At 40.2% G+C, this 25,129-nt stretch overlaps 3 protein-coding genes and 1 long non-coding RNA gene across 5 annotated transcripts in view; 1 reads left to right on the top strand and 3 right to left on the bottom strand.

The window, feature by feature from the left end:
• Positions 1-25,129, top strand: part of LOC124181694 (RYamide receptor) — a 105,422-nt gene that overhangs the window by 32,715 nt on the left and 47,578 nt on the right. The window lies entirely within an intron of this gene.
• Positions 2,488-4,692, bottom strand: LOC124181700 (phospholipase A1 VesT1.02-like). Its single transcript, XM_046568504.1, has 7 exons — positions 4,553-4,692; positions 4,276-4,330; positions 3,936-4,081; positions 3,534-3,776; positions 3,068-3,247; positions 2,817-2,976; positions 2,488-2,745 (listed from the first exon to the last, which is right to left on the bottom strand). Exons 1-7 carry the CDS (start codon positions 4,635-4,637, stop codon positions 2,607-2,609), a joined length of 1,008 nt encoding a protein of 335 aa, XP_046424460.1. The 5' UTR covers positions 4,638-4,692; the 3' UTR covers positions 2,488-2,606.
• Positions 8,161-22,444, bottom strand: LOC124181213. Its single transcript, XM_046567544.1, has 16 exons — positions 22,345-22,444; positions 22,048-22,102; positions 21,672-21,817; positions 21,274-21,516; positions 20,967-21,179; positions 20,582-20,741; positions 13,363-13,548; positions 13,053-13,210; positions 11,426-11,480; positions 10,306-10,448; positions 10,009-10,063; positions 9,673-9,818; positions 9,259-9,501; positions 8,815-8,997; positions 8,566-8,725; positions 8,161-8,493 (listed from the first exon to the last, which is right to left on the bottom strand). Exons 1-16 carry the CDS (start codon positions 22,427-22,429, stop codon positions 8,352-8,354), a joined length of 2,373 nt encoding a protein of 790 aa, XP_046423500.1. The 5' UTR covers positions 22,430-22,444; the 3' UTR covers positions 8,161-8,351.
• Positions 22,901-23,792, bottom strand: LOC124181704. The gene is made up of 3 exons (XR_006870548.1): positions 23,770-23,792; positions 23,492-23,569; positions 22,901-23,180 (listed from the first exon to the last, which is right to left on the bottom strand). It is a non-coding gene; the product is annotated as an uncharacterized LOC124181704 (long non-coding RNA).

Genomic DNA, 25,129 nt, shown 5'->3' with positions numbered 1-25,129 from the left:
TTTAGATACTTCTTCAGCCTTGTTCATCGTTTCACAGCATGTATACGACCTCCACGCGTATTTCACCACAGACCTCTCCTCGTCCATCGTCTATAAAGACCTACACGTCACATTTTCCGATCAAATGTTCGGTTACTTCACTACCGGTTTAGTTCAGAGAAACTACAGTGATTTCACGGAAAAGTGCATTCTTCGAGGTTCAATCGGAACCATATTTCACCTAAACATGTCAGTGTACGATGTGGGTCTGTGAGGATTTATTCGCAGTCCTTGACCAACCCGTTAGAAAAAATCGAAGACTGAGTAGAACGACATCGTATTTTAGAATTTAGTTCAATATCATCCTATCTCAAGTTATCATTTCGGTCGAAAAGTTTTCTGAGCCTGTGACACTACTGGGTACAAGTTGATTCTATTGAGTCCATAATTAGCGTGGGTTATTTTGACGAAATCAGCACCGCCGGCCTTCGCAGGCTCTAAGTTGTTATGGAACATACATAATGCGGTGATAAACCCGGAGGAACACATTTGATAAACTTTCTGGGATTGTGGTGAGAGGTTGGGTTAAATCCTCAGGTCACTTTGACCCGACTGACAAACGCGCCAGCATGAACGGTTTAACATGGAAGACTGTGACTCGACGAGAATATTTGAAATTTCAATTTAGCAGGTACGATTGAAGCGTTGATACCAAATATTGCTCGCTCACTATTACAAAGGAATATTTAAATATTCGTGCTGCTCATGTGCACCATGTGGTAATTTATTCCACACTCGGCCTATATAGTATCTGTGATGTAAAAAACACGGCTTGTGACAATAGGGACTGATTCGCGGTCTTGGGAGAATACTAAAAAAAAAAAAACCACTAACGTTCCTGATGATTCCGTCTGATTTGAGAGTCTTGCTTGGCTTGTCTTGCTTGCGTAGCTTGCTTGGCCAATGAACCAGTGGCTCAGAAAATTTGCTAAAATGATATATATATATATATAGTAAATAAATAATAGTAAATAAAAAGCTTCCCTCATTTGCACTTATAAATTCGCATTTTCGCCGGTGGTCCGCGATTTACTAGGATGACGTGATCAGTGCAGCGCAACTGTATGATCACAAGTGCATACGAACGAAATAAATGAAAAGAACCGAGAATAACGTTCGTTGAAGCGACGTGGAGACAAGGAGAAAAATGATCTTCTTGTATAACGTTTTCGAAGTGACACTAAGTGCGCTGTATGAAAGGTATTGGCTGGAAACATTGCGAAGTCACGCGTTGGGCAGATCTATCACTTTCTCTACACCGCGTTTTTCAAACTCCTTAGACCTACTAATCGTTGTGTCCAAGTTGCTGCTCGATCATTCCTTGTGCAAGTTATTTTTCTTTGAACTTCTGAGAATGGACGAGTCTTCGAGACTCTCCGATCAAGTGTAGAAATTGAATCGATCCCTAAATCCAGAGTCATTTCTAACCGAATGATCAAATCTCGAATACCAAAGACACTCCTTTGCCGTAGAGTTTCGATGCGTGAATTTGTAAAAAGTAGTTTCCATTCCTGGAAAACCATGACACGAGATGGAATTTAAGGATAACAGATATTCCTGGACCGACGAATTCTCTGGTATAGCTATGAATGTCGCGAACTCACCCGTTGACGCTTGTCCCGAATCCCATTAATGTTGCGCCAAATGCACATGAACCGTTGATGAAGTTGGCATACGAAATCCAATCGATATCAACGAATACAGTTTCGTTACCGACAAATTCCGCGAAGTAGCAAACGGATTTGAGTTGGTTGCATATATCTGCCACACGAGGGGAAACTCGAAATAAACGTGTGTTCTGATGGTGTGCTCGTTTATAGTGTGCCAGAAAATCATGCAGTGCTATATTTACAAGCCAGAGTCGCTAATCAAAATTATCGATGTTTGGTGGCAAAGTTACTGGCGCAAGGCGAATGCGATGATTATATCAACCTTCCAGAAGCCCGACTGGAGGCTGCTTCCACCGTTCAGGTGAAAGTCGACGTTTCCTGTGCTTTGTGAAACACCCAGAACACCTTTATCCGAATGCATCACAACCACGAACTCCGTGTCAGTGGAGCTCAGGTGCTTATCAGTCAACAGAATAGGATAAGGACATAGAGGCTGATAAATACGAAAGCATGATTCTACAAATTCTCTACGTTCCTATGCATGAAATAGTTTCTCCGGCATCTGGATCGTCAGATTGAGGAACCTGGAATAGATTGCACCGAAAAGACGCATACAGGACAAAAACGTTCGGGACGTCAATGCAGTAGGCGTGAGTGGTTGATAATTGATCGCTTAGAATTATATCAAAGTATGTAACGAGAACGATTCGACGAATTACGTTCTCGTATAATGGAACAAAATCTCGTAATGAATCCTACGTAAACTGAGTGATTTCAGTATCTGAACCTAGATGCAGTATAGAAACATGGGTTCAGAAAACGACTAACGACAATTTTGTATCTTGCTGGTTGAACATTTATTTATTTTTGAAAACATTGGTGGATCGACGCTACAATACGAATATTAGTGTCTCTCGGCGGATATTGCCGATTACGAAATCCCAATCCCAATCCCAATTAAAATATTGACTTCATTTCCTTCCACAGAGATTCAGCAGTTGCAGATACTACATTAGTCGCATTCTTGTAAGTTGCGCCCTCCTCTCCTCGGCCGTAAGGCATATCGCTGTTGGTCTCGAGATAATACGCGCCGCTCCTGGAACGAAAAAACATGATTCGATCAAGTTTCGCGTTTCGTCACTGGACGACCATGAAAGCTTGACTTACGCGGTGGTCGGCGTAGCGTAGCCCATCACCACTGTGTCATTCGAATCGCATGAGCCTTCTTCGAATGCCGAATTCGAATCGCATGCACGGCCAATGAATGCAGTCTCATTTCGTACGGATTCGGCGTAATAGTAACAAGCTCTGAGATGGCTGCAGACCTCTGGAAGAGAGACGATCAGATTACGATGTACATAATAGGGTGAAGCCTGAGAGAATCTTGACACGGTTATACCGTTTACACGTCGACTTACCTGGTATCAGACAGCCTGGTTGCAAGTTGACGCCACCGTTGGGATAAAAGTCGACATCTCCTGTTTGCAGGTCGATTCCAATGACGCCGGCATCGGTGTGAATGATTTCGACGAAATCAGCATCGCCAGACTTCACATGCTCTAAAGCGGTATAGAACAGGAACGACGCCGGGTCCAGACCTGCGTGGCAGTAAAAGACTTTTAGTAACTTTTCGTGATTCTGCTCAGACGTCGAATAAAATTCTCAGGGCGCTCCGACCCAATTGATGAGCCTACCAGAATGAACGCATAAATAAGGAAGACACGGACAGAAGGGAAGTATGTATTTGGAATGTCAATTCAGCAGATGTTGGAGTGTTTACGTCGGACGTTGCTTACCCACTAATCCAGAGGAAAAGCAAGTTGGAATGGCGAGTAAAGCGAGTAATAAAAGTACGAAGCAAGCGTTCTTCGGCCGGCGTCTCACCTACGATTCTGGACAGTGTGAAATTCGCGTATCGCCCGGCGTACCCGGATACTTGTGCTCCCAACGAATGGCCGACGATGTGAAGGGAGGAAACCTCCATACCGGCTGCCACCCACTCGTTCAGGACCGTCGCCAGGGTGTAGCCGACACCAGGAACGCTTCGACCGGCGTAGAACCATTCGGTGTCAGTTATACTCGCCCAGTCGAGGAGCACGACGTTGTAGTTCCCTCGTTTGATGTATGCTAAAACATGCCCGGGGTACGATCAAGGTGTTCCGGTGGTTTCGGGTTTATCTTGTGGTACTTGAATATTGAGACACAGCCGCGAGTTGTGAATATTTTTCAAGGGCTGGAACACCGAGTAATTCTTGCATTCGGATAAGACTGAATTTGTATTCTCACCCTCGGCGATGGCCTCGCTGCTTTTCCAATTCGGTGTCCCGAACAAACCGTGACTATAAACGACGGTCGACTGGCTAAGGTTCATCTGATCCATGAGGCCCACAGCTTCGCCGACTACCACCTCCGTGTATTCGTCGACAGTCTCGCTGAGGATTGTTGAAGGTAAACAATCAATGCACATACAATTATCGAGGCAAATATCGTGAGATGTTTGAACATCATCCTAAATTACTTGGACATCGAGCAACGGTGCAACGTTTGGTGATCAACCAAAAGGATTCAATTTCATTTCATCTCGTAACAGAAGCACAAGACAATGTATTATCGAAGGTTCACATACCCTGTATACAGCCGTAATTTGATAGCTGCCAATTTTGACGTCGACGCTTGCCAAACTGTGAGATAATAAATTTGAATGAAAAACAGAATTCTTTGCGAAATCAGTATTAACAGGAAAATTCAGGCACGGAAGAACTCGTTTCCTTAAATTGCAACAGTTTCAGAAAAAAGTGATCGAAATGAACACTTCAGCGGCAAAGTTTTCAAATATTCGAGTTCTTGGCGCCGGGGGTTCAACAGTGTAGAGAAAGATGAGAAAATTATGAAAATTCACTTACTGCACGGATCGCAGGGCTCGTACGTTTCGTTCCCTGCCATGGCAATTGGCAGCCACAAGAAGAGTATACTTGCAAGTCGAATCATCGCTACGTCGAGAATCTTGGAAGAATGCTACCGATTTCCAAAAGCGTTAATGATTAGCCACCCAATCGGGTCTCTTTATATATGATTTTTGTACTGTGGTTCTCATTCGTGAGCTGGTTGTTTCGAAATTTTGTTCAATATTTTAATATTCTTTAAATTTGCAAGGAAAAATGTAGTGGAGGCGATGACTACCTCGAATATATGGCCTTCGATTTTTGACGCGAAATTCGAAAATTTCGATTTGAAACGTGGTGCAACATCATCACTTTCGTCTTTATCGTGACTCAATTGCGACGGGCGAAATGAGCACCCTTCTTCCAGTAGCTGTGGAACAGACTGATGTCAGGTCATAATTGTATAATGGCTCACGATCACGACAGTTAGAACCATAAAAGAATTACTGAGGAAACTTAAATCCATACGAGTGAGTCAAATGTTGCGAAACTAGTAGGTATCCACTCATCGGTCCACGTAGTATGTCAGATAATGGAAGAATAACAGCGATAATTTTAACAGTCAGCGCTGTTTCGTGGCGAAACAGCATTCACTTGATTCTTATGAAAACCCAATTACCGTCTTTGTAATTTTTCCAACCTCGGAATTATTCAAACCAATAACAGAATCATTTTTCCAAAATTGAAGCACATGTCGGAAAACGTTACTCGCAATGCGTGTCATTTTCACATTCCTAATTTGTTTTTACAGTACAAACTTTAGTCCACATGGTCGATGCTTGTTTAATGCCTTAATAACCAAGTTTAATAAATGAAATTCTGAACTTCACGCAATGCTGAAATTATTAACACAGCTCTTCTGTAATCGATATGAAAGTACGGGTATGGTAAGCAAGTAGATGGATTTCTTCCTCGTGACATTTCCGTACGAATGAATGCCTAGTCTATTCCCAAAGTGCTTGAAGAATTGCATTGAAAACTTTCGCCACCGTATTCGGTGTATACTGACTGAAAGATGATACCATCTCGGCCTGATAGTGTGAAGTTAGTAGAACCCGTCCACACTGGGTCGAAAATACTTATCAATTGAAGGCAAGTGATACTTTCGAAACTTTGAAAGTAGTTAAAAAAAAGCGTGCAGTGCTGAACAGTGTTTTACTATCCGACTGATTTAAAACCGAGGCACGGTTTGTAAATGTTTTCCGAAGGCTCAACCATCGAGTAATTCTTGCATCTGAAGATGTTAAACTTTTATTCTCACGATCGGTGATAACTTTGATGCTTTTTCAACTTGGTGTTCAAACGAAACCGTGGCGTAATCAACCATAGTCACATAGTAACATTTTGTTCATTGCTGATCGAGCAGGCTCAGAGCTTCGCAGATTACCATCTCCGTGTACACATCGACACTGCCACTGAGGATTGTTCGTTACAAAAGTCACTGCGAAATTAGACATTAAGAAAAATTTCACGAAATATTCAATCACTGTTCTCGGTTACGCGGGCATCGAACAATTCGATGCAAAATCTGGTTATCAACTATCAAGATTTAATGCTCTTCCGTCTTGCGACAGAAGCACAAATCAATTGATTACCAAAGATTTACGTACCCTGTATACAGCCGTTACTTGATATCCGTAAAGGGTTCGTACGTTCGTTCTTTCCCGTGGTAAAGAACAGCTACAAAAAGTGTAGAACCACAAATAAAATCATCACGCCGTGCATGACGATCCTTAGAGAAATACCACAGATTTCCAAAATCGTTGATGATTAGCAATCCAATCGGGTCCCTTTGTTTAAGATTTTCCGATTTTGCGGATCTCATTTGAGAGCCGGAGTTTTGAAATTCTGTTCAGGTTCCGCGACTCTCTGAATCTGTTACGAATAATAGAGCGGAGATGATGACTGTACGGTATATTATGAAACTGGGGAACCATCTTTTTTTTATCAGATAAAATATCAAAGATTAAATATGAGATTACTCATATTTAGTGCTTCGTCATACAAAGTTTGAACTCATCAAGTTACGGAGCTATTGCATATTTAGAAATCAACCGTGTTTTTGCTGAAAAAAGTGGTGAAAAATGGTTTTCTTCATTTTTGCCGTGTTCAATACGGATCCGTTCGCTTTACTGAATTTTGTAGGGATTAGTCATTTCCAATTTCGATATAGGTATACGCGCGTAGAACGGCACCCAGTATAAAATACGTGGTTATCAAACAGATTACAGAGTTTGATTTGTCGACACGTGAACGTTTGCGCGGCCTTGAAAGTACGAAAAGAACGATGTTTATACAGATGTTTGAGACGAAATTCTGGCCCTACACTTCCGAATATTTCAAAGTACAATCGTAAGTACATACAGAGCAAAACTGGATACCTGTTACTAATTTGTTATTTTAAATATGCGCAAAACATATTAGGCCCCGTACGAATATTTTTCATCGTGGTAGGTACATACAATTGTATTTATAACATTTCTCAAATTCGTTTCATCTATTTTATTTCGATTGAACAATTTATTGATTAGTTGTTTGAATACTTTTATCAACTGGGTATTCAAAATATTTCAAATTAGGTACATGCAATAATATCGAAAATTGTATTATCTTGCCGTCCGAAGAAGAAGAAATGAAATACAGCAAATGACATCGGATTATAATATCTCTGATAAACTCATGTAGTTTCTACGATGGTTGGTAGTGCGGGAACCTAGTAAATTCCGTGCAAATCCTTTTCAAAACTGGTTCGAAAGAGCTCAGCACAGAGAAAGAAATGGGAATAACATACGTCGAACCGAGGTTAGAGCAAGGTGATACATTCTTTTAGTATCATATTTTCAAAGTGACTCGAAGTCTGCTGCATGAGAAATATTGACTGACAGCATTGCGAAGCCAAGCTATACTGTTTAGGTTCTTCACTATTTTCTCCATGCGTTTCTTTGGATCCTTCACACATCCGAATCGCCGATTCGTACTTATTGGCAGATGGCAAACCCGTTAGTTCAGCTTGTAAAACTCTAGCTGGTTGAACAAATTCTCCTTCTGTTCCTTCGTTAATACTAAAATTTGCTGGTTCCGCAAATTATCTTATTTCGTGTTGTTATAATTAGTAGCTGAAACTGCTGTGTGTATGCAAATCTTCGGAATTATGTATTACATGAAAGTTTTAATTCTAATGACGGAGACTAACGCGTGACACGTTTCCCAACAACATTCATTTGGTTGATTTCGCGCATACTCTCACTTCTCTAGACAACATTATTCTCGGATCGAATAAGCAGGTAATATGTTCTAGGCGGGCGAAATGATAATACACCGTGTTCTAATGACGTTTTAGACACAGTAAGTTGAAGCACGGACGAAGAATGCGTTTCAGTCTTCCGATTCCAGCTCAGAGTCTTCCTCTTTATCTGTTGCTTATGATCCTACCTAGCATTTCCATGTAATGTTCCGAAACATTTACAACTGAGCTGGAAATACGCAGGTCCAGTGCTAATCACGTAGTTCGCAATCAGCTGAGAACGGGATAAAGATACAGGTCTAGGAATCAATTAGAAGAAATTTTCAATTTTGATATTTGAAATCTCATTTAATGTTTCAAGTCCCGAAAGAACGATGTTAAAGATGTTTGTTACTCAGCTGAGCACACATTGCTCCAAAGTGATATACATGACACCGTAAAAACTCGACGTTCTATGTATATGAAATAGATTCTTCGGGATTTTGATCGTAGCGATGCTACGAAGCTTGACTAATTTCAACCAAAGAGCGACGTCAGTCCTTCCCACAGATCTTCGACGGTCGAAGTTACTATATTGGTTGAAGAATCGTAAGTGGTGCCCTGAACTCCTCGACCGTAAGGTGTGTCCGAGTTAGTTTGGAAATAGTATTTACCACTCCTAGAACAGGAGAAACATAAATTAATCGTAACCCACGCTTTTTCACGAAACGACCATGCAAGCTTTACGTACGCGGTTGTCGGAGTCGCGTAACCCATTACTGCTACTTCGTTCGAATCGCATGAACCTTTCTTGAACTTCCGATACGAATCGCATGTTTGGCCAACGTAAGCAGACTCATTCCGTACGGACTCAGCGTAATAGAAACAAGCTCTAAGGTGGCTACAGATATCTGTAAAAACAATGAAGCGATGACAATGTACGGTGAGGAGTGAAAATCTTCCGAACGTTAACGGAAAATACAAAGACACGCCAACTCACGTCCTGCTAAGCCGCATCCTGGCTGCAAGTTGGTACCACCGTTAGGATAAAAGTCGACGTGTCCCACATCCGAGTTGAGTCCAATGACGCCGTCGTCCGAATGGATCACTTGGACGAAATCAGCGTCGTCGGTATTTATGTGGTCCAGAATCGTGTAGAACAAGGGTCCCGCTGGGTCCAAACCTGGGGTAACAGATCTTGAATAAACAAACGCTCAACGAAATTCTGTTTCCGTTTCCATCCGATTAACGATCCGACCCGCTCGAATGGATGAACCGAGTAGACGCAAGAAATAGAAGAATATTCGTCGCGTCAATTCGATAAGCCTGAGTCTAGTATTAACGTCAGACAGCGCTTACTGACCAATACATATGAGAAGCAGGCCAAAAGCGTGCGAAATGGTAATAAATATAATGCGAAACGGTCATCCGTCGAACATCTTACCCACGATCCGGGGCACTGTGAAGTTCGCGTATCGGCCGGCGTATCCGGAGATTTCGGCACCCATCGAATGGCCGACGAGATGAAGAGACGACGAGTTCAGACCAGCCGCCACCCACTCGTTGAGGATAGTGGCCAGGGTGTAACCGACACCAGGAACGCTACGAGCTGCGTAGACGTACGCACTGACAGCGATATTCGCCCAGTTCATGTACAGAACGTTATGTTCCCCCCGTTGGAGGTATGCTGAAATACATCCAGGCTAACAATAAGTCCGAAGAGCTTTGGCGATTCGAAGCGAACCCTCCGTTAATCAAAATTTGCCGTTCAACCGTGGTTTTGAAAGATTTTGAAATGGTACAATCAACACTCGATTCGAGCTTTGAAACACGCCGTATTTTGAACCTTCATACGTACCATCGATGATTGCTTTGGTGCTTTGCCAACTCGGAGTACCGTACAAACCATGGGTGTAAACGACAGTCGGCTTGCTGACGTCCATCTGATCGAACAAGCTCAGAGCTTCGGTGGATTGCACTTCCGTGTACGTGTCTACGTCCTCACTTGGAATCAAAGAATACGAAATTCAATAAAAACACAAGCGATTAAACGAGTAATTTAATTAACCATCGTCCGAAGTTAGTCGAGCATCGTAAAATCGAGTAAAATGTGGCCATTAACTGTGAAGATACAATTTTCTTCCGTTTTTTGTAAACAACACAATTAGAAATTAGTCGTTGTAGATTTACATACCCTGTATACAGTCGTACTTTGGTTGCTGCCAATTTCGACGATGATGCCTGGTAAACTGCGAAAATAGAAATTTCAATGGTAAGGATTACACACTCGCATCGTCGCATTGAATTTGACAATATCGTGCGAGAACTGAAACATTCAGTGTGGGCAAACTTCTTTGATACCAATAAAATTTGACATACAAATGGGCATTACCAGGAACGGTAATTGAGCAGTGACGTTTCCGAAATATCTAATTTTTACCGCTCGTGGTGTGAAAGTAGAGCCATGGAACAAAAATGGTGAACAACTTACGGCACAGAGTGCACGGTGTGTACGTCGTGTCTGCTGCCATGGCAATTGGCAGCCATAAGAAGAGTAAACCCGCGAATCGTATCATCGTTGAGTTCGAATTGTAAAAACGATGTGACTGACTTCCGCAAGCGTTAATCAACCCTCTTTATATATGTTATTTGTAACGTGGTTATCATTCTCGAGATAAATATCTGAACTTTTCATCCAATACTTAACACTCGTGGATCTTGAGCGAATGATGCAGTGGAGATACCGATTGCCCTAGAGTATGTGACATGTGATTTGGAAATAAGATTTGAAAAATATCAGTCGGACTTCTGTTAAAAAGTTGTTTGAAATTCGCTTATTAAAAACAAAAAATAGAAACAAAAAAATGAGAATCGCTGGCCCTACAGATTGATCTTGAGTACTCCTGTGATAAAGGATAAAGTCGCACGACCAGTCCAGATTTTCGGAGAGATTCGCGTAATTTAATTGCTAACTTAAGCTATCTAATTGCTTTATTATTTTCTCCACCGATATGAAGAAAGTGATATCAATATCTGATTTAGAAATCAACCAAATCTCAAGTGTCGCGACAAGCTTACGTTGGAATTTAACCGAAGTGCCTGATGCTGAGTAGATCATTGATTTGTTCGGATAAGTAGAATTTCTAATTGGACTGATTATAAGCGAATTACGATAATTGAAATGTTCTTTGTTAATTTAAAAGAATGGTATCTCGAGCGATAGGAACAGTGATTGGTTTTAATGATTTGCGCTGTTTAGCGGCAAAATAATTTTTATCTGATTCGCGTGCATACGCGGGCCAGAGTTCATCATTTTCAACGATCGAACTGTCCATTACGTCGAATGATGAAAACTCCGAATGTCACTCAAACTCAACACTCAAAAATTCTGGAATGTCAAAATTCCAAATGGTCGCAGCTCGCGAATAGTCAACGCCGTCGATAGGAACACAATTAAATAGCAGAAAAATTGGACGAGTTTTTCTGTTACCCTGCCAGATCAGCCACGCATTGAAACAATTTTACCCATCCAAATGAAGTTTCGTGTGTTTTTAAAACGTGCTCGAAGCAATGATCAGCCTGAGAAAATTAGTTATTCATCATTTACATACCCTGTGCACAACCTGACTTTGATAGCCGTTAATCCCAAGTTCGATGCCATGTAAACTGTAAGAATTGAACATTGAAGCGTATTGTCGTTCGTATTGGATTTAAAAATATGTAGTATATAACAAACAAAAGCAGTGAAGCGTCGATAATTTTCTATTATACAGATGAAATATTTATCGCAAAATCTACTCCAAATCATGAAATTTTTACTCTGTGGCATTATGCAGCAATTTTCTATAAAGAAGAAATAAACTGTTAATAACTTGCTGCTCTCGTTGTAGTGTTCGCATGTCAGATTTTTTATTATGGCAAATGGTAACCATAAAAAGTCTAGAATAATAAATCGCATCATCGTGTCACATATTCTCTTTCCCGTAGTCAACGTTCTAGACTGCTTAATGCCTCAGAAGCAAATTGATGTCTATTCGGTAAATAAAAAGTACAAGTAAGGAGAATCCACATTATTGACGTAAATGAAAAAGAGAGAAATTATTTGTTACAAGAATCAATCGTTACTCGCTTTTAGTGTTAGAAATAAAAAACAAAATTCAAACAGAAATTTAAATTCCAAAGTATCAGTCCATTCAGACATTCGACCTAATCACAGTTCGGTAAATCGAGTCAGTAACGAAGAGTTGCGACGGTTGTAAGTAATTTAATTTGAATTGAACAAATGAAGTAATTCATCAAACTCTTGAGATATTATAAAAAGCGAAACAAGAATTGATAATTAGAAGTATTGAAGTGTCAAAATATCGGTGAAAAATAATTACTGCTATGAACTGAAACTAAGCGAAGTGACTTATTGTTAGTTCAAGACCTGCAAGAGAGTATATCCTGGACCGTCACTCCTCGTGGGATGGGATAGTCCAATAAGTCAGACCGATGTTCATTTCTACAATATTTGGTTATTATTATTTAAATGTACAATTTAAGTACGAGTGTCTATGGAGGCGAAAATTGGCCAAAGATACTCTCGAATCAAAAAGCAGACATGGTGTCTACATTTCCAGACGTATAACTGTCCTATCGTCATGTTGATCACCCAGGATGACGAGTTGACTCTGATACTATTTATACCGACGAACGATGTACCAAATCGTACGCACCGATGTTATTAAAGAGTTTCATTCTTCATACGTGGCACCGCTGATTTGAAGAGTCAAGATTCCACGCCTGAAACATGAAAACACCGACAACGACTCGATCCGGTAGAGCCAGGACCTCGTCTGACTGCAGACCGTTGAAAACAGGATATGAAACGATGCCACTCAATGGCCAAGAAGGACAAAACGTGGGAACGGACACGAAAGAATCGGAAGCCTGATGTCGTACATTCACCGCGTTTGAAGAGCCCTCGCTGCCTGGTCATGGAACGGCGCCATGATGAGGGAAGAAGTCGGCGTGTCCTGCGGGATAATAAATCTCGAAGAAGTCGTTGTCGGTGTGAAAAACGTCGACGAAAGTAGCGTCGCTGGGCCTCAAGCGCTGGGTTCCGGCCTCGGGAAATCTGAGAGAAGCACCGTCCAAACCCGAAAGAATCGAGATGCACATCTTAACCTGATTTGAGAGCAAGTGGAAAAACTCTTCTGTCTCGTTATCGCGATGCCCTTCGAGTTTCTTCCTTGCCTGTGATTCTTGGCACGGTGAAATTCACGTTCCTCCCGATGCAACCGGCCAATTGAACTCCGATCGAGTGGCCGACTATGTGCAGAGTTCTCGAGTCCAGACCAGCCTTGACCAGGAGTTGCACGATGTTGGACATCACGTAGCAGACGCTTTCGAAGCTCGTATAAAATTAGATGTCGGTGTTTTCGGTCACTCTCGAATAGTCGATTACAAGCACGTTGTGGTCACCGCATGTCGCCTACGATGTAAAGTTTCACACAAGTTTCCCCGATCGTTTTAAACTTCTACGTTTCTACGTCTTCTCCGTCACAGAAGATTCAGCGAAATCGTTTGATGGCTTGGATTCTCGCCGTTTATCACCGTCCGTACGCTCGTGTTCTCGGGACTCTCTATCCACCCGTGAATGTAGATGACGGTTGGTTTGTAGGAATGGATTTTGTTCGCCAGGACCGAAGCGTCGCCAGCTAAAGCGCTGCTGTAATCCTCACTATCGTTCCTGAGGTCATTCGAAAACATTTCGTTACATCGACGGTTACTCTGAGAGTTTGAAAACTCGGCGTCGTTCTTATATATTCTTCGAAATAGTCGAAATATTCTTCAGTACGTTGGTATTCGCTCGGTCGGCTGTATGAGGACGACGATTGACTTTACGAACGATTCGATTCTGCAAATGACGAACAAAACTCGGACCCGATTGGTCTGTTGAAATTAGTTTAAGGCATATTGGCAGATGGTTTCTAAATTGAATTTTGAACCAATCAAGTCGATTGGTTAGAATCTGAATTCATGAATTTGAATATCGATGCAGAAGTATTGTTTGAAAGTAATCTACTTACTGCAGGTGTCGCATTATATTTCGTCTGAACTCGCTAGGCTAACGAGGGTGATCCCAAAGACCAACATATGCGTAAAGAATTTTATCATCGCTGCTTGCTCACTCCACCTTAGCACATAACAGATACTACTTGAATTGTAGAATTTTTAGCCGAACGTGGCAGAACTCTTTCGTTGTTTATGTGATTTTATAGCTGTGCCAATGTGCGAGCAATGTGAGTTACGTTAAAAGTTATTTTCCTGTCAGACATCGTCATTTCATTAATTGTAAGTTCGTGACACGAAGTGATCTCACGGAATTCACTATACCTATATGTATGATAAAAGCCCCCAGAGGACGCTCGCGTCGCGATGCTCTCGTTCCGGTTCTCCACAAACCGGCCGCCGAATCAGAAAATCTCCAACGCTGATCGGGAGCGGACGTGCCGTGCAAATCCTCATTCGGCATTCTTAAACCAATGTTCCGTGTGATCGCACAGTCGACTCTCACTCTTCTCTTTGTAAACATATTACCCACCCGCAAGAAAAATAAGTATGGTAGAAACAAAATGAACAGATGAATTACGACACGTGTCGTATGCGAGTATATATCAACTTCATTTTTGACATTATCTATCGTGTCCAGCCATTTTTAAATTTCTTTATTCATCGTCGTCTTCAAAATTCATGTCATTATTGTTAGCACAGCTGATAAAATGCGCGCAAAAACGACCCGCTGGCAATCATCCGCGCTATTCGATATTGTTCACCTGTTTCACTGCGCGTAGTTTTATCTACGTATATTCTGTGTCAAATACGTACTTTATACATCATGCTACACATAACTAAAGGGTTATCTTTGATACCGCAGGTATTTATCGAGTACCTGCAATTTCGCCCACACAACTTTTGCAACCGTCTTCCAAATTCTCTTCAACGACATTCGAACTGTTACATAAATCAAGATTCGAAATCAATCGAATCACGCGCAGTCCTATTGCCCAAAGTTTATGGAATTTGAAAACATTCGGAATCAGTCACGCCATCGTGAAAATCTTACGTCTTTTATAAGAATGAAAGAAAGTTCAGTACAACATTGTGAGTTATGAAATTCAAGTATCTTATATTTTGGAAATAAATTTTTGCCGACTCGTTAAATTTGTAACGCTTCTCAAGTACAATTTCGCTTCATCGTAAAAAATTTGTCGGCAATATAGATCACGTCGAACTGCGTGTAAAGAATTGTACATGCAACGATTTTTCACTCGTTCAATCAATTATCGATCAATCAAGCTTATCACTTTGCATTAGATTACTTTATTACATATCTGTAGGTACCACCTACAATGTACAGTCAAAATTTCCACGAATGTATAACAGATGTATTACATAGATTAGCAGAGGAAAATAACACATACATTTTTAGTGGCCTTTGCTACTCTACGGATTTCTATAATTGAAAATACACGATTTACAATTAAAGTCAAAAGTGTACCAGATTGGCTTCACGTGTTATGGTATTGAGATATGTCTGGAAGTGCCAATAATAATCCACATTTTTTTTCGTATATTCACTGAAAGGCCGATTTTGCTCCCTGTAGTGGAAAGAGGAATGATTAGGACAATTCTGCAACTGTTTCGGACCGATTGATACAAAAGTATCAACCTAAATTGTGAGCGCTGATCTTATTGGAACTTGGTGCCGTTGCTCAATTATTCGTTGTGCGCAATGTCTGCCTTCGAACTTCCGAGTACCCGTCAGAAATCGATCCGACCACAGTCTCATCCGATCGGTGTGAAAGGAATCCTGGATCACAAAGACTATACAGTCGCTTGGTACCTGGTGCCACTTAATCCTTGGCCGTAAGGTGTCGAAGCCCCAGTTTGAAGGTAGTAGTTTCCACTTCTGAAAACTGATGGTACGGTATTTAATCCGAGGGTAGCAATCATTCCCAGACTAACTGCTTCTCTGGCACGGTTCAAAGTGTCGTAAACTCACGCGTTGCCGCTTGTCCCGTATCCCATTAATGCCGTTTTCCCAGAGGCACATTAACCGTCCATGAAGTTGGAATCCGAATCACAGCTGATTCCAATGAATGCAGTTTCGTGACGGACCGATTCCACGTAGTAGTGAAGACAGACCTGAAGTGATACTTAATATAAAATCGCAATCGGATCCTGTCTAAATCTTCATCCGAGGCTTCGTATGCTGCAAAACGAGGTTGACAGTTAACAAATTGAATTTAAAGTAACAGCTGCACAGAATGAGCGGTTTGAATTTTTCAATTTTTACTGATCGCAAAGAGACCAACTTAGCGATTCAATTGCTTTTGCAAAACAGAATGCAGAGATATGTATAGAAACGTTATCAACTCACGGGCTGCGATGGCGAACTAAAGCCAAAGCCATAAAACAGTCGGGAATCGCATGGTCGTTATTCAAAAGATTTCCCGACGTGTTTGCGATCGAACTTCAAAAACAAGTAAGTAATTCTCTATACGGAGGGTAAGATCTCGTGTATTAGCGTATCCTCACAATGAATATTCGTTTATCGAGTTTTGCCTTTATATATACCAATGCCCCCATCCTCCAGTCTTTTTCGAATTAGATCAGACATGTTATTATATAATTTCACCCAATCGATAGAGTTCTTTCATTTCTTTTCATTTACTTATTACTTATTATTATCCACACGAGTTTTTCAAATATAAACGCAAGGCGACGTTTGATTGAATTACGAGTCGTGTGTTCGACTTTCATTTTGAGAACCATTAAAACACTCATCTTAATGTACAGTAGGATTATTTATTTGTATTGTTTTTTACTTAACGTAAAAAATCAAGTCTTAATACATACAGCCGGATATGTCCGCATATGATTTTGTATATTACGGTGAAATATTTTCTAATACGGAAGTGTATAACAATATCAGGGTATATATGTCCAATTGTTCATATCAGGTCATATAAAGTCACCCCTGGTGAAAAGAAACTCTCTTTTGTCATGTTCTAATTGATCAAGAATAAAAAAAATTCAACTGCGTAAAAAATTTCTATTCTCTATAATTTTAACTTTCAAAAATCAATTCCATCTTCCAATTGCAGTTTTACAGAAAAATTGCTCCTTTTCTTTTATTTAGGTGAAAAATTCGATTTTTTTGTTGGATATTATACGTCAGATACAGATTCTCCGTGATATTTTTTTTTCATCAGACGTCTTTTATTCTTATAAGTAGTGAACGGATAAAAGTAGATGTAGAAAAATGCTAATTACGTGCTTCAATCGTCCGCGCTTTGCAATTGGACTGAAATTGATTGAACACAGAATAAACTCAAAACGCTGAACTTTTCATTTCCCCTCGGAAACAACAGATACGTGTAAAGCTGTTATGTGAGACTTAGGACAGGTGATAAGATTGTGCAATATCAGTTTATTGGATTCTCAAGCCGCTATAAATGACATTTGATACTTTCCGACAGCAATCGGAGTTGGAAAGTGTCGATACATATCCAATCCTCCAGCCTCGTTCTTCGATCAGCGCATAACTCACGCAACATACCAATCATTCTATGCCAGATCTCCCAACCTGTGATCCTGCGTATTTTCGATTCTATCTTTATTTGTCATTCGATCAACGTCGCCCTAAAAACTGTTTTTCGAAATGAACTATTCAATGCATCTGAAACGGGTCCGCTTTCGTAAAAATTTTACCGTTCAATCTAGTATGAAAAACGCAAATATTTTAAGGTTTTATTTGGAATATGATTCCTGTTTCTACTATCATTTCTTAGAAAAGACTTCGCAGAATCTTCATGGAAGTTGGTTCCCGGTCAAATTGGCTGGATAGTTTTTGAGGTAAATCAAATAATTCGTTACAAAACAATGGTTTCAATTTTTTTCAAAACATCTCATGTGTTTTTAACGTGAGTTCGATCATCCAAAATAATAAGCGTGAAATCGAAAGCTGGGTGATTTTGCGTGGGATTCCCTATATATTTGAATGCAACATTATTACGTCATAAAAATTTCATCAATCGTCGCCTCTCGATACCCATTTTTCCACCCCTTCTTATAATTAGCTAAATTTGAGTCAGTTTGCCTTATCAGAAAAAATGACGCGAGTAGATATTTCTTTCTTATAATTACCGTTTCTCGACTAGTCGTCACAGCTTGCTTGTAAATGTGTCATGTATACCGAATTATCTTCATCATCATCGTCCTTGTCCGAATTCTACTAATGTCAGTTAAACGCGGTAAATTTATCTTACTCTCTTTCTCATTTCACTATTCATGTCCCGGTTGTTTTCACAGCTGTCAAATACACGGCTGCGTTTACTTGCAAATGTCATTGAAAGATAGGATAACGATCATCCGCCTCACTGGATATCGTCCATCTGTTTCATCTACGCGTAACTTTATTTGGCAATATTTTTCATCGAATGTGTATACATTGTTGGTGGCGTGACACGCGATCGATCACACTTGAGAGTAGTCAAAGGGTTGATCGAAGTTAACTTGTACATAATGCATTTGCGGCCTGTGCTTATTTTTCCCCAAAGATCCGATCATGCTGTTGAAAGTTATATTACTATTTTTATCATACTAACCGAAGAGAAATCGGTACAATATTCCGGCCAATCACATTTAAGGACGTTGAGAATTTGAGTTAAATTTTTGGTTGAATCCTGCATGAATTTAAAACGTGGTTAACTTCTTTAAGTGTAATTGGAATAGGTTCTTAGTTCCGTCTAAGTTCAGGTGAAGCCTTTTCACATTCTTACATACTCAGAATTATCGAGTACAAATTTTACGGATAAGGTCACGATTCTTCATAATCTATTTTTTAACAGGAATTCAAATTCTTATGAATGGAGACTCGATGGGCATGGAAAAAGTTAATGACGTACTTCGGTTTGAGAATGAACGTTTAGTCGAATACAGAATAGATTTTGCATACTGAATGTTGGCCGGAAAGTATCGTTTGAATAAGCAGCTTTGTTCACGTACCGGAAGCCCGTAACTTTTTTATAATTTAGATTATAAATCAAAAGTCACTTGTAGCTGTGGAATGAGAAACATGATAGGCGACAAGCTTTTGCAATATCAGTTTATTGAATTCTCAAGGCGCTACAAATATCTGTTGAAGCCTCCCGGCAACAGTCGGCGGAAGGTGAAAAGTTTCGATATATTCAGGCACGTGACGTCATCTTTCGATCTCTTCATCCCAATCGAGTCAGGACGACGAGGTAACCATGCGACTATTTTATAGACCGATAGACTTTACGAAATCCAGTTTTCGATAGATCTACCGTAAGGACCACGAATTCTCGAAATGGTGTAACCGTGAAATCTCGGTTGAGCTGAATTTCCGCGCATGCCAATTTTTATGTCTCACAAATTGCAGCTAAATCGAAATTTGGGTCACCCAATCGCGTATATACAAGTGGTGGAATTGAATATGTACATTACATATCACATGATTGTGACACAAGAGTTCTCCAGTAACAATGTTTAAATGTCGAAGAACCCGAAGTATTGATTCAAACCAACTTATACACAGGTGTATATTTCTAACCCACGCTTTCTTCCAAAATAAATTTCTGCAGTCGTTTTCCAAATTCTTTCATACAAAAAGGTTTGAAATTTCAAATATCTAATAAAGAAATTATTTATTCTTAGTGCCGCAAATTCATGAACCTTCGATTAATATGGAGTCAGTGAGTTTGTTGGAAATTGTTTCTCTTTTTATCCAAACGGAAAAAAGTTCGGTACAATATCGCAAACAACCAGATTTGTGTACCTTCATTTTTATTTGTACGTTTTATCGAATTCATAAATTTAGAGCATATTTGTCTTTTTCAAATGGAATCTCGCTGGCAGCTTACACCCTGTTAATAATGACATCGTGAAATATTGATTACCAAATTCTGTGATCTAAAAAGTAGCACAATGCAGTAACTGATCAAATCGTTCAATCAATCGCCTTACCGACGTCTAAATAGTAACTAGTTGAGTGTGAAAAGCTTTTTCCGGAATTAGTTCGTTGCGTTTTAAAACTTATCAGTTAATTGAACACGAAAAATAGATTGCGTATACTGAATATTAGTCGGAAAGCACCAATCGAATTAACAGCTTTGTTTACGCTCCGTAAGCGTGGCGCTCCTCTATGATCCATGCTGAAAACAGGAATAACGGGTATAATTTTGGTAGCAAAGTATAAAATGTGACGAAATTGTGCGACATCAATTTATTGAATTATCAAGGCGCTTCAAATATCAATTAAAACCTTCCGACAGCAGTCAATAAAAGTTGAAAAGTATGAACATATTTAGGCATCCCACTTCATCATTCGATCCATTCTTCTCAATCGAGTCAGTAAGGAATCATTGCTGGTCAAAGGGATCCTTAAATCAAGATTGCAGGTGTGGTGGGTTCATTTCTTAAAATCAAACTGCTCTATTGCGATACCGATAAACCAGGATGTCGAGGTAACTCTGCGACTATTTTAGACCGGTGGAAAGGTGTCGTCTCCAATCGTGATCCCCGGTCTTATCAAATAATCTTACGCCTCATAAGTGGCACCGCTGATTCCACGACCGTACGGCGATGCACTGTTGGTTTGAAGAGCGAATGTTCCACGCCTGAAAGATGAAACTGTATTTAATCGAGGACTTCCTCAACCTTTCCCCTGCAAGTGTTAAGTTTGCTGAACTCACGCCGTGGTTGGTGTCTCGTACCCCATCACCACTGTCGCGTTAGAGCCGCATAAACCTGCCTCAAATTCTTCGTACGAATCGCAAGCCCGTCCGTAAAACGCATCCGTGTTGCGCAACGACTCGCCGTAGAAAAAACATGATCTTTGGTGGCTGCAGACTACTGCGAATGAAAATACAAAAGATGGGACAAGCGATTGCAGTGATCTTTCTCACCACCTTCAACGCTGCTGCATCTTACTGTAGAAACGAACTAATACGGTGGCTGTGTTTCTTTCTCTTTGTTTTAACCAAGTTCAGTTTTTCGGATCAACGATTCTTGTATCGTCGTATTTTCAACTACGTGGTAAATTCGGCAACAAAAGCGTCACTCGAAATACTTTCTTACTTTCGGTGATTCGTGCCGTGGCTCCACCTTCGGTAAGTTCGCATCCTGGCTGAGGAGTCTCTCCGCGATTTGGAAAGAAGTCAACGTGTCCAGCGGGGTAGGTAATACCAAATATACCAGCCTCGGTGTGAATCACGAGAACGAACTCGGCGTCGGTCTTTCGAAGACTGTGATCTTCGGTCTCCGGAAACCTGGGATAGGCAGCGTCCAGAGCTAAAAGAATTTTGATGTTTTTTTTAAACGACGTTTTAGGGGAGGCGAGATGGTTTTCGCTATTTAATTACAACAATTCTCGCCGTTTCCTTGCCTACAATTTTCGGCACTACGAAATTCATGTTCCTTCCGATGTTTCCAGCTATCTGAGCTCCGTAAGAGTGACCGACGATGTGCAGAGTCGTCGGGTTCAGTCCGCCGTCCACCAGTTGGTTCAGGGTCCTGATTAGCTGGTAGAGAATGCCTTCGAAGCTTCGGAAAGCAAAAGCCCAAGACATTGCGGCAATGTCTCCGTAATCCACTGCCAGCACATTGTGGTCGCCCCTTTCCGCGTATGCTGAAACGAATTTCATCAATCTCAATTCCTACAACGTGCATGTTCAGTGAAGCCTTCGGAACAGCTTGTTCGATTCTTTATTTTCTATCGCGTTCTGCTCTTTTTTACATTTCGGAAATACACCTAAGTCACACGATATTGGGTTGCATTCTTACCACCTATCACCGCCACCGACGATGTGTTGTCAGGATTTTCGATCCATCCATGGATATAGAGGACAGTTGGCTTGCTGGAATCTATCGTGTCCAACAGATCCGTCGCCTCGCCAATCAGAATGCTCGTATAGTCATCAGTAGTATTGCTGGAGTAATTGGAGAACATGTCATATCCGTATCCTACTTCAAGTCTTATCGTAACTATTACAGGTTAATGAAAAAAAAAATTGAAAAAGTTATTAGGTGTTACTTGGGTCGGTAATGTACAATGAAAATAAGGTACAAGGAAAAATTATATCTGTTTCAGTTTCAACTTTTGTCACCGTCTTTAAAATGAAAAACTGTCAAAACAGCAAAAACAGTACGTAGCACTTACCCCGTATATAAACGAAGCGTTATATTTCTCAGCATGCTGGTATTCGCCCGATCAGCTGCGGGAAAACAATTTAGATAACGAAAGATTGATTTACTGATTGTGAGAGGTAAGGTAGAAAATCTGATTCTAACGATTTTAGCTTTGTCAAAATAATAGAATGTAAACTGGCACATTTTTTCACCATCGATAATACGATGATTATTATACGTGAAATTCTAAGGATCCAATGGTTACACGGTTCTCAAATATAATGAGGAATTTCGATGCAAACACTTAATTCAAGAACAATCTACTTACTGCACGAATCGCAAGATATGTAAGTCAACTTGGTCTCGTCAGCTAGGGCCAAACCAAAGAATAGGAAATACGTCGCGAGTCGCATCGTAATGTCGTCTATAAATCCGACCGATCGTTACCGTCTGCAATCTGTGACTGTACCTAAATGAAGGTTCTCGAAAATCAGTTGTCACCTTTAAATATCAATTTTTCCACTCTTTCTTGATGAAATTCGACGCACGCCGCCTAATAAATTGCAGTAACACGTGTGTACATATATGCCCGAGATGCGAATGTTTGTACTTGTCACGTAACGTTTGTCGAATCATCATAATCATCATGGTCCTCACTCGAATTTAGTCTCAGGTTTTTGTTTTCTCTTTTCCGTTTGTTTTCAACACTCGAATCCTGCGAATTTTTCCATCCCTTTTTTTTTACTTTACAAACATGTCAACTTCGTTTGCCCAACTGTGGAATGTAGCGCCACGTTGGCCGTAGAAGTCATTAAAAAATCTGTCATCATTTATCTTCGCCATTGACTATCGTCATTCTGTTTTACCTGCATACGCGTACTTCTTTTTAGGTATATTATTTGTTTAACACATACATTATGCGTCACGTTACGCTTGATCGAGTTCGTCTTCCTTAATTCGAATGTCCGATCACAATCGTAAAGAACGAAAATATTCGTTCAAGCTGATTTATACACATTCCATTATTCTCATTCGGCACATTTCATCCCTGTATGATCTATATTACATTCTCAGCTAATCGATCCAAGTGGTCAAAATTTGGCACTTACGCTGCGTAAACACGCAATGTGATGTTTTCCAGTTGGCTGTAATTCGCTCGATAACCTGCAGGGAGGCAGTTTAGTTAATGAACGATGAAATTCTGCAGTAAATTAGGTAGGCAAATGAGATCCCAATTCCACCTTATTGAAATGACCGAATTGATTTTACTATACTATATACGGTATGTTTAATAATACGCTGATTACACTGTCAAATTTGAATGATGCAAAGTTTTCGCAGATTTATATTCCACTGTCGCAAAAATTAGTTGTTTAAAATTTGATCATAATAGAAGTAACCAACTGCAGGCATCGCAATAAGATGTGACCCGAGTATTTGAATTTTCGACTCGAAAATCGAAAATTTTTACTTACAACGTGATGCAATATCATCGCTTTCGTCTTCATTGTGACTCGATGTTTTGGGAGAAATAAGAACCTTTCTTCCAGCAACTGTGGAACAGATGTTTATATAATATTTCGCATATTTGCGCATCGCATACACTGAGAGAAAAGAGTTGTTGAATCAGATAAATATGCAGCAGCGAAATGGATACTCGGTTGTGTGAATTCAAGATCTGTAGGTTTAACAAAATGTTGAGTTGGACTTTTTAAATCAATTCGACATTTTATTTACGTTTTTTTTTTTTTACCAATAGCAGGAAGCGTCTTCGTGTTTAAAAATTATACGAATGAACAGGATTGTTGAGAAAATGTCACTTTATCTCAATGTACAATTGCGCAATCACACGTCTATCACGTAATCGACACGTCACGTGAAAATTGTATAATGGGTCACGATCATTATATAGTCTTTTCCATTCGTATTCGTGCTCGGCTATTATCTTTACGCATGGTCGTTCCGATTTCGAAACATGACTTTTTCTCGAAGTCGCTTATCTTTTAGCATTTGTTCCAACCACAGCAATCGTTTCTATGCACTACAGATGCATGTATTTGAATATGAAAAACATCGACAATTTTTTTAGTTTTATTTGTTGTCTTTTTTCGCAAATTATCATCAGTTATAAACCTTGTTGCTATTCTGATATTACCCCACGATTAAGGAACCGAGTAGCGATGAACGTCCAGATTTAACGTTTTAGAATTGCTCGAACACGTAAATTGTACGATTTCATACAAATTTCCAGCCAGATGATAAGTGGTCTGATCGAAAGTCTCGGTTTAATCTATTTTAGCTGAAATCCTCTTACAATACTACACAGAATAACCGATTTCAACTTTTATATATATCATATATCAGGTCGAGGTGTTATTGATATTTCCTTCGGCAGCAATTTCTAAGTCATGTAAGTTTACATACAAGATAGCTGATCGTAGAATTGTTTTATCGTAGTCGAGGACAGATCAATTAATTCGACAAAGTATATATTCTGGGTACCGAATGTTGATTATAAAGTGCCGATTGACCTTACCACTTTATTCGCGCGCCTTGTAAGGTGTGCGGCTCTGTTATTCACTCTAACAGGAGACAGTTATAACTGTGACCATGGCGTGAGAAATTGTATATGCGACAAGTTTCCGCAATATCAGTTTATTGGATTCCCAAGGTGCTACAAATATCTGCTGAAACTTTCCAACAGCATTCGGTCGAAGTCGAAAAGTGTCGATTTCAAGAACAACTTGCTTACTGCACAAGTCACAAGGTGTGTAAGTTGAATTGGCGAAATCAATCAGCATCGGGCCGAAAAGTAGAAGACAAGTCGCGAATCGCATCCTAATTGCGTCAGGAAATTCGATCGATCGTTACGGTGTTGAAAATCAGAGTCCAAGTGTTGGTCGGTTGCTTGCTTTTTTTGAATATCAATCCTTCCTGCTATTATCATTCGACTGGAACAATTCCACCAAATCGATTGCATTTATACAATTACATGTACATATTTTCATCAGAATCGCAAATTTTCACACCTGTATCATCATCATCATTATTCAGTTCGGCGTTTTACTTCTCTCTGTTTCTTTCCAGCTAAACTCTATTTTCGGAGTGTCAAC

Source organism: Neodiprion fabricii, chromosome 4 (assembly GCF_021155785.1).
Source record: "Neodiprion fabricii isolate iyNeoFabr1 chromosome 4, iyNeoFabr1.1, whole genome shotgun sequence".
NCBI lineage: Eukaryota > Metazoa > Arthropoda > Insecta > Hymenoptera > Diprionidae > Neodiprion > Neodiprion fabricii.
This window is presented reverse-complemented; position numbering and strand designations above follow the sequence as displayed.

What these genes read in the sequence shown, in the direction of transcription:
- LOC124181700 (XM_046568504.1), bottom strand. Translation starts at nt 4,637, where the DNA reads ATGATTCGACTTGCAAGTATACTCTTCTTGTGGCTGCCAATTGCCATG. An exon ending in ACCAGGCTGTCTGATACCAG is followed by an intron (nt 2,977 to 3,067) that starts GTAAGTCGACGT and finishes TCTCTCTTCCAG; the next exon opens with AGGTCTGCAGCCATCTCAGA. An exon ending in TACGCTACGCCGACCACCGC is followed by an intron (nt 2,746 to 2,816) that starts GTAAGTCAAGCT and finishes TTTTCGTTCCAG; the next exon opens with GAGCGGCGCGTATTATCTCG.
- LOC124181213 (XM_046567544.1), bottom strand. Translation starts at nt 22,429, where the DNA reads ATGCGACTCGCGACGTATTTCCTATTCTTTGGTTTGGCCCTAGCTGAC. An exon ending in CACCGTGCCAAGAATCACAG is followed by an intron (nt 11,481 to 13,052) that starts GCAAGGAAGAAA and finishes CAATTCTTACAG; the next exon opens with TTTACATGGCATCGAACTTG. An exon ending in AGGATGCGGCTTAGCAGGAC is followed by an intron (nt 8,726 to 8,814) that starts GTGAGTTGGCGT and finishes TTGTTTTTACAG; the next exon opens with ATATCTGTAGCCACCTTAGA.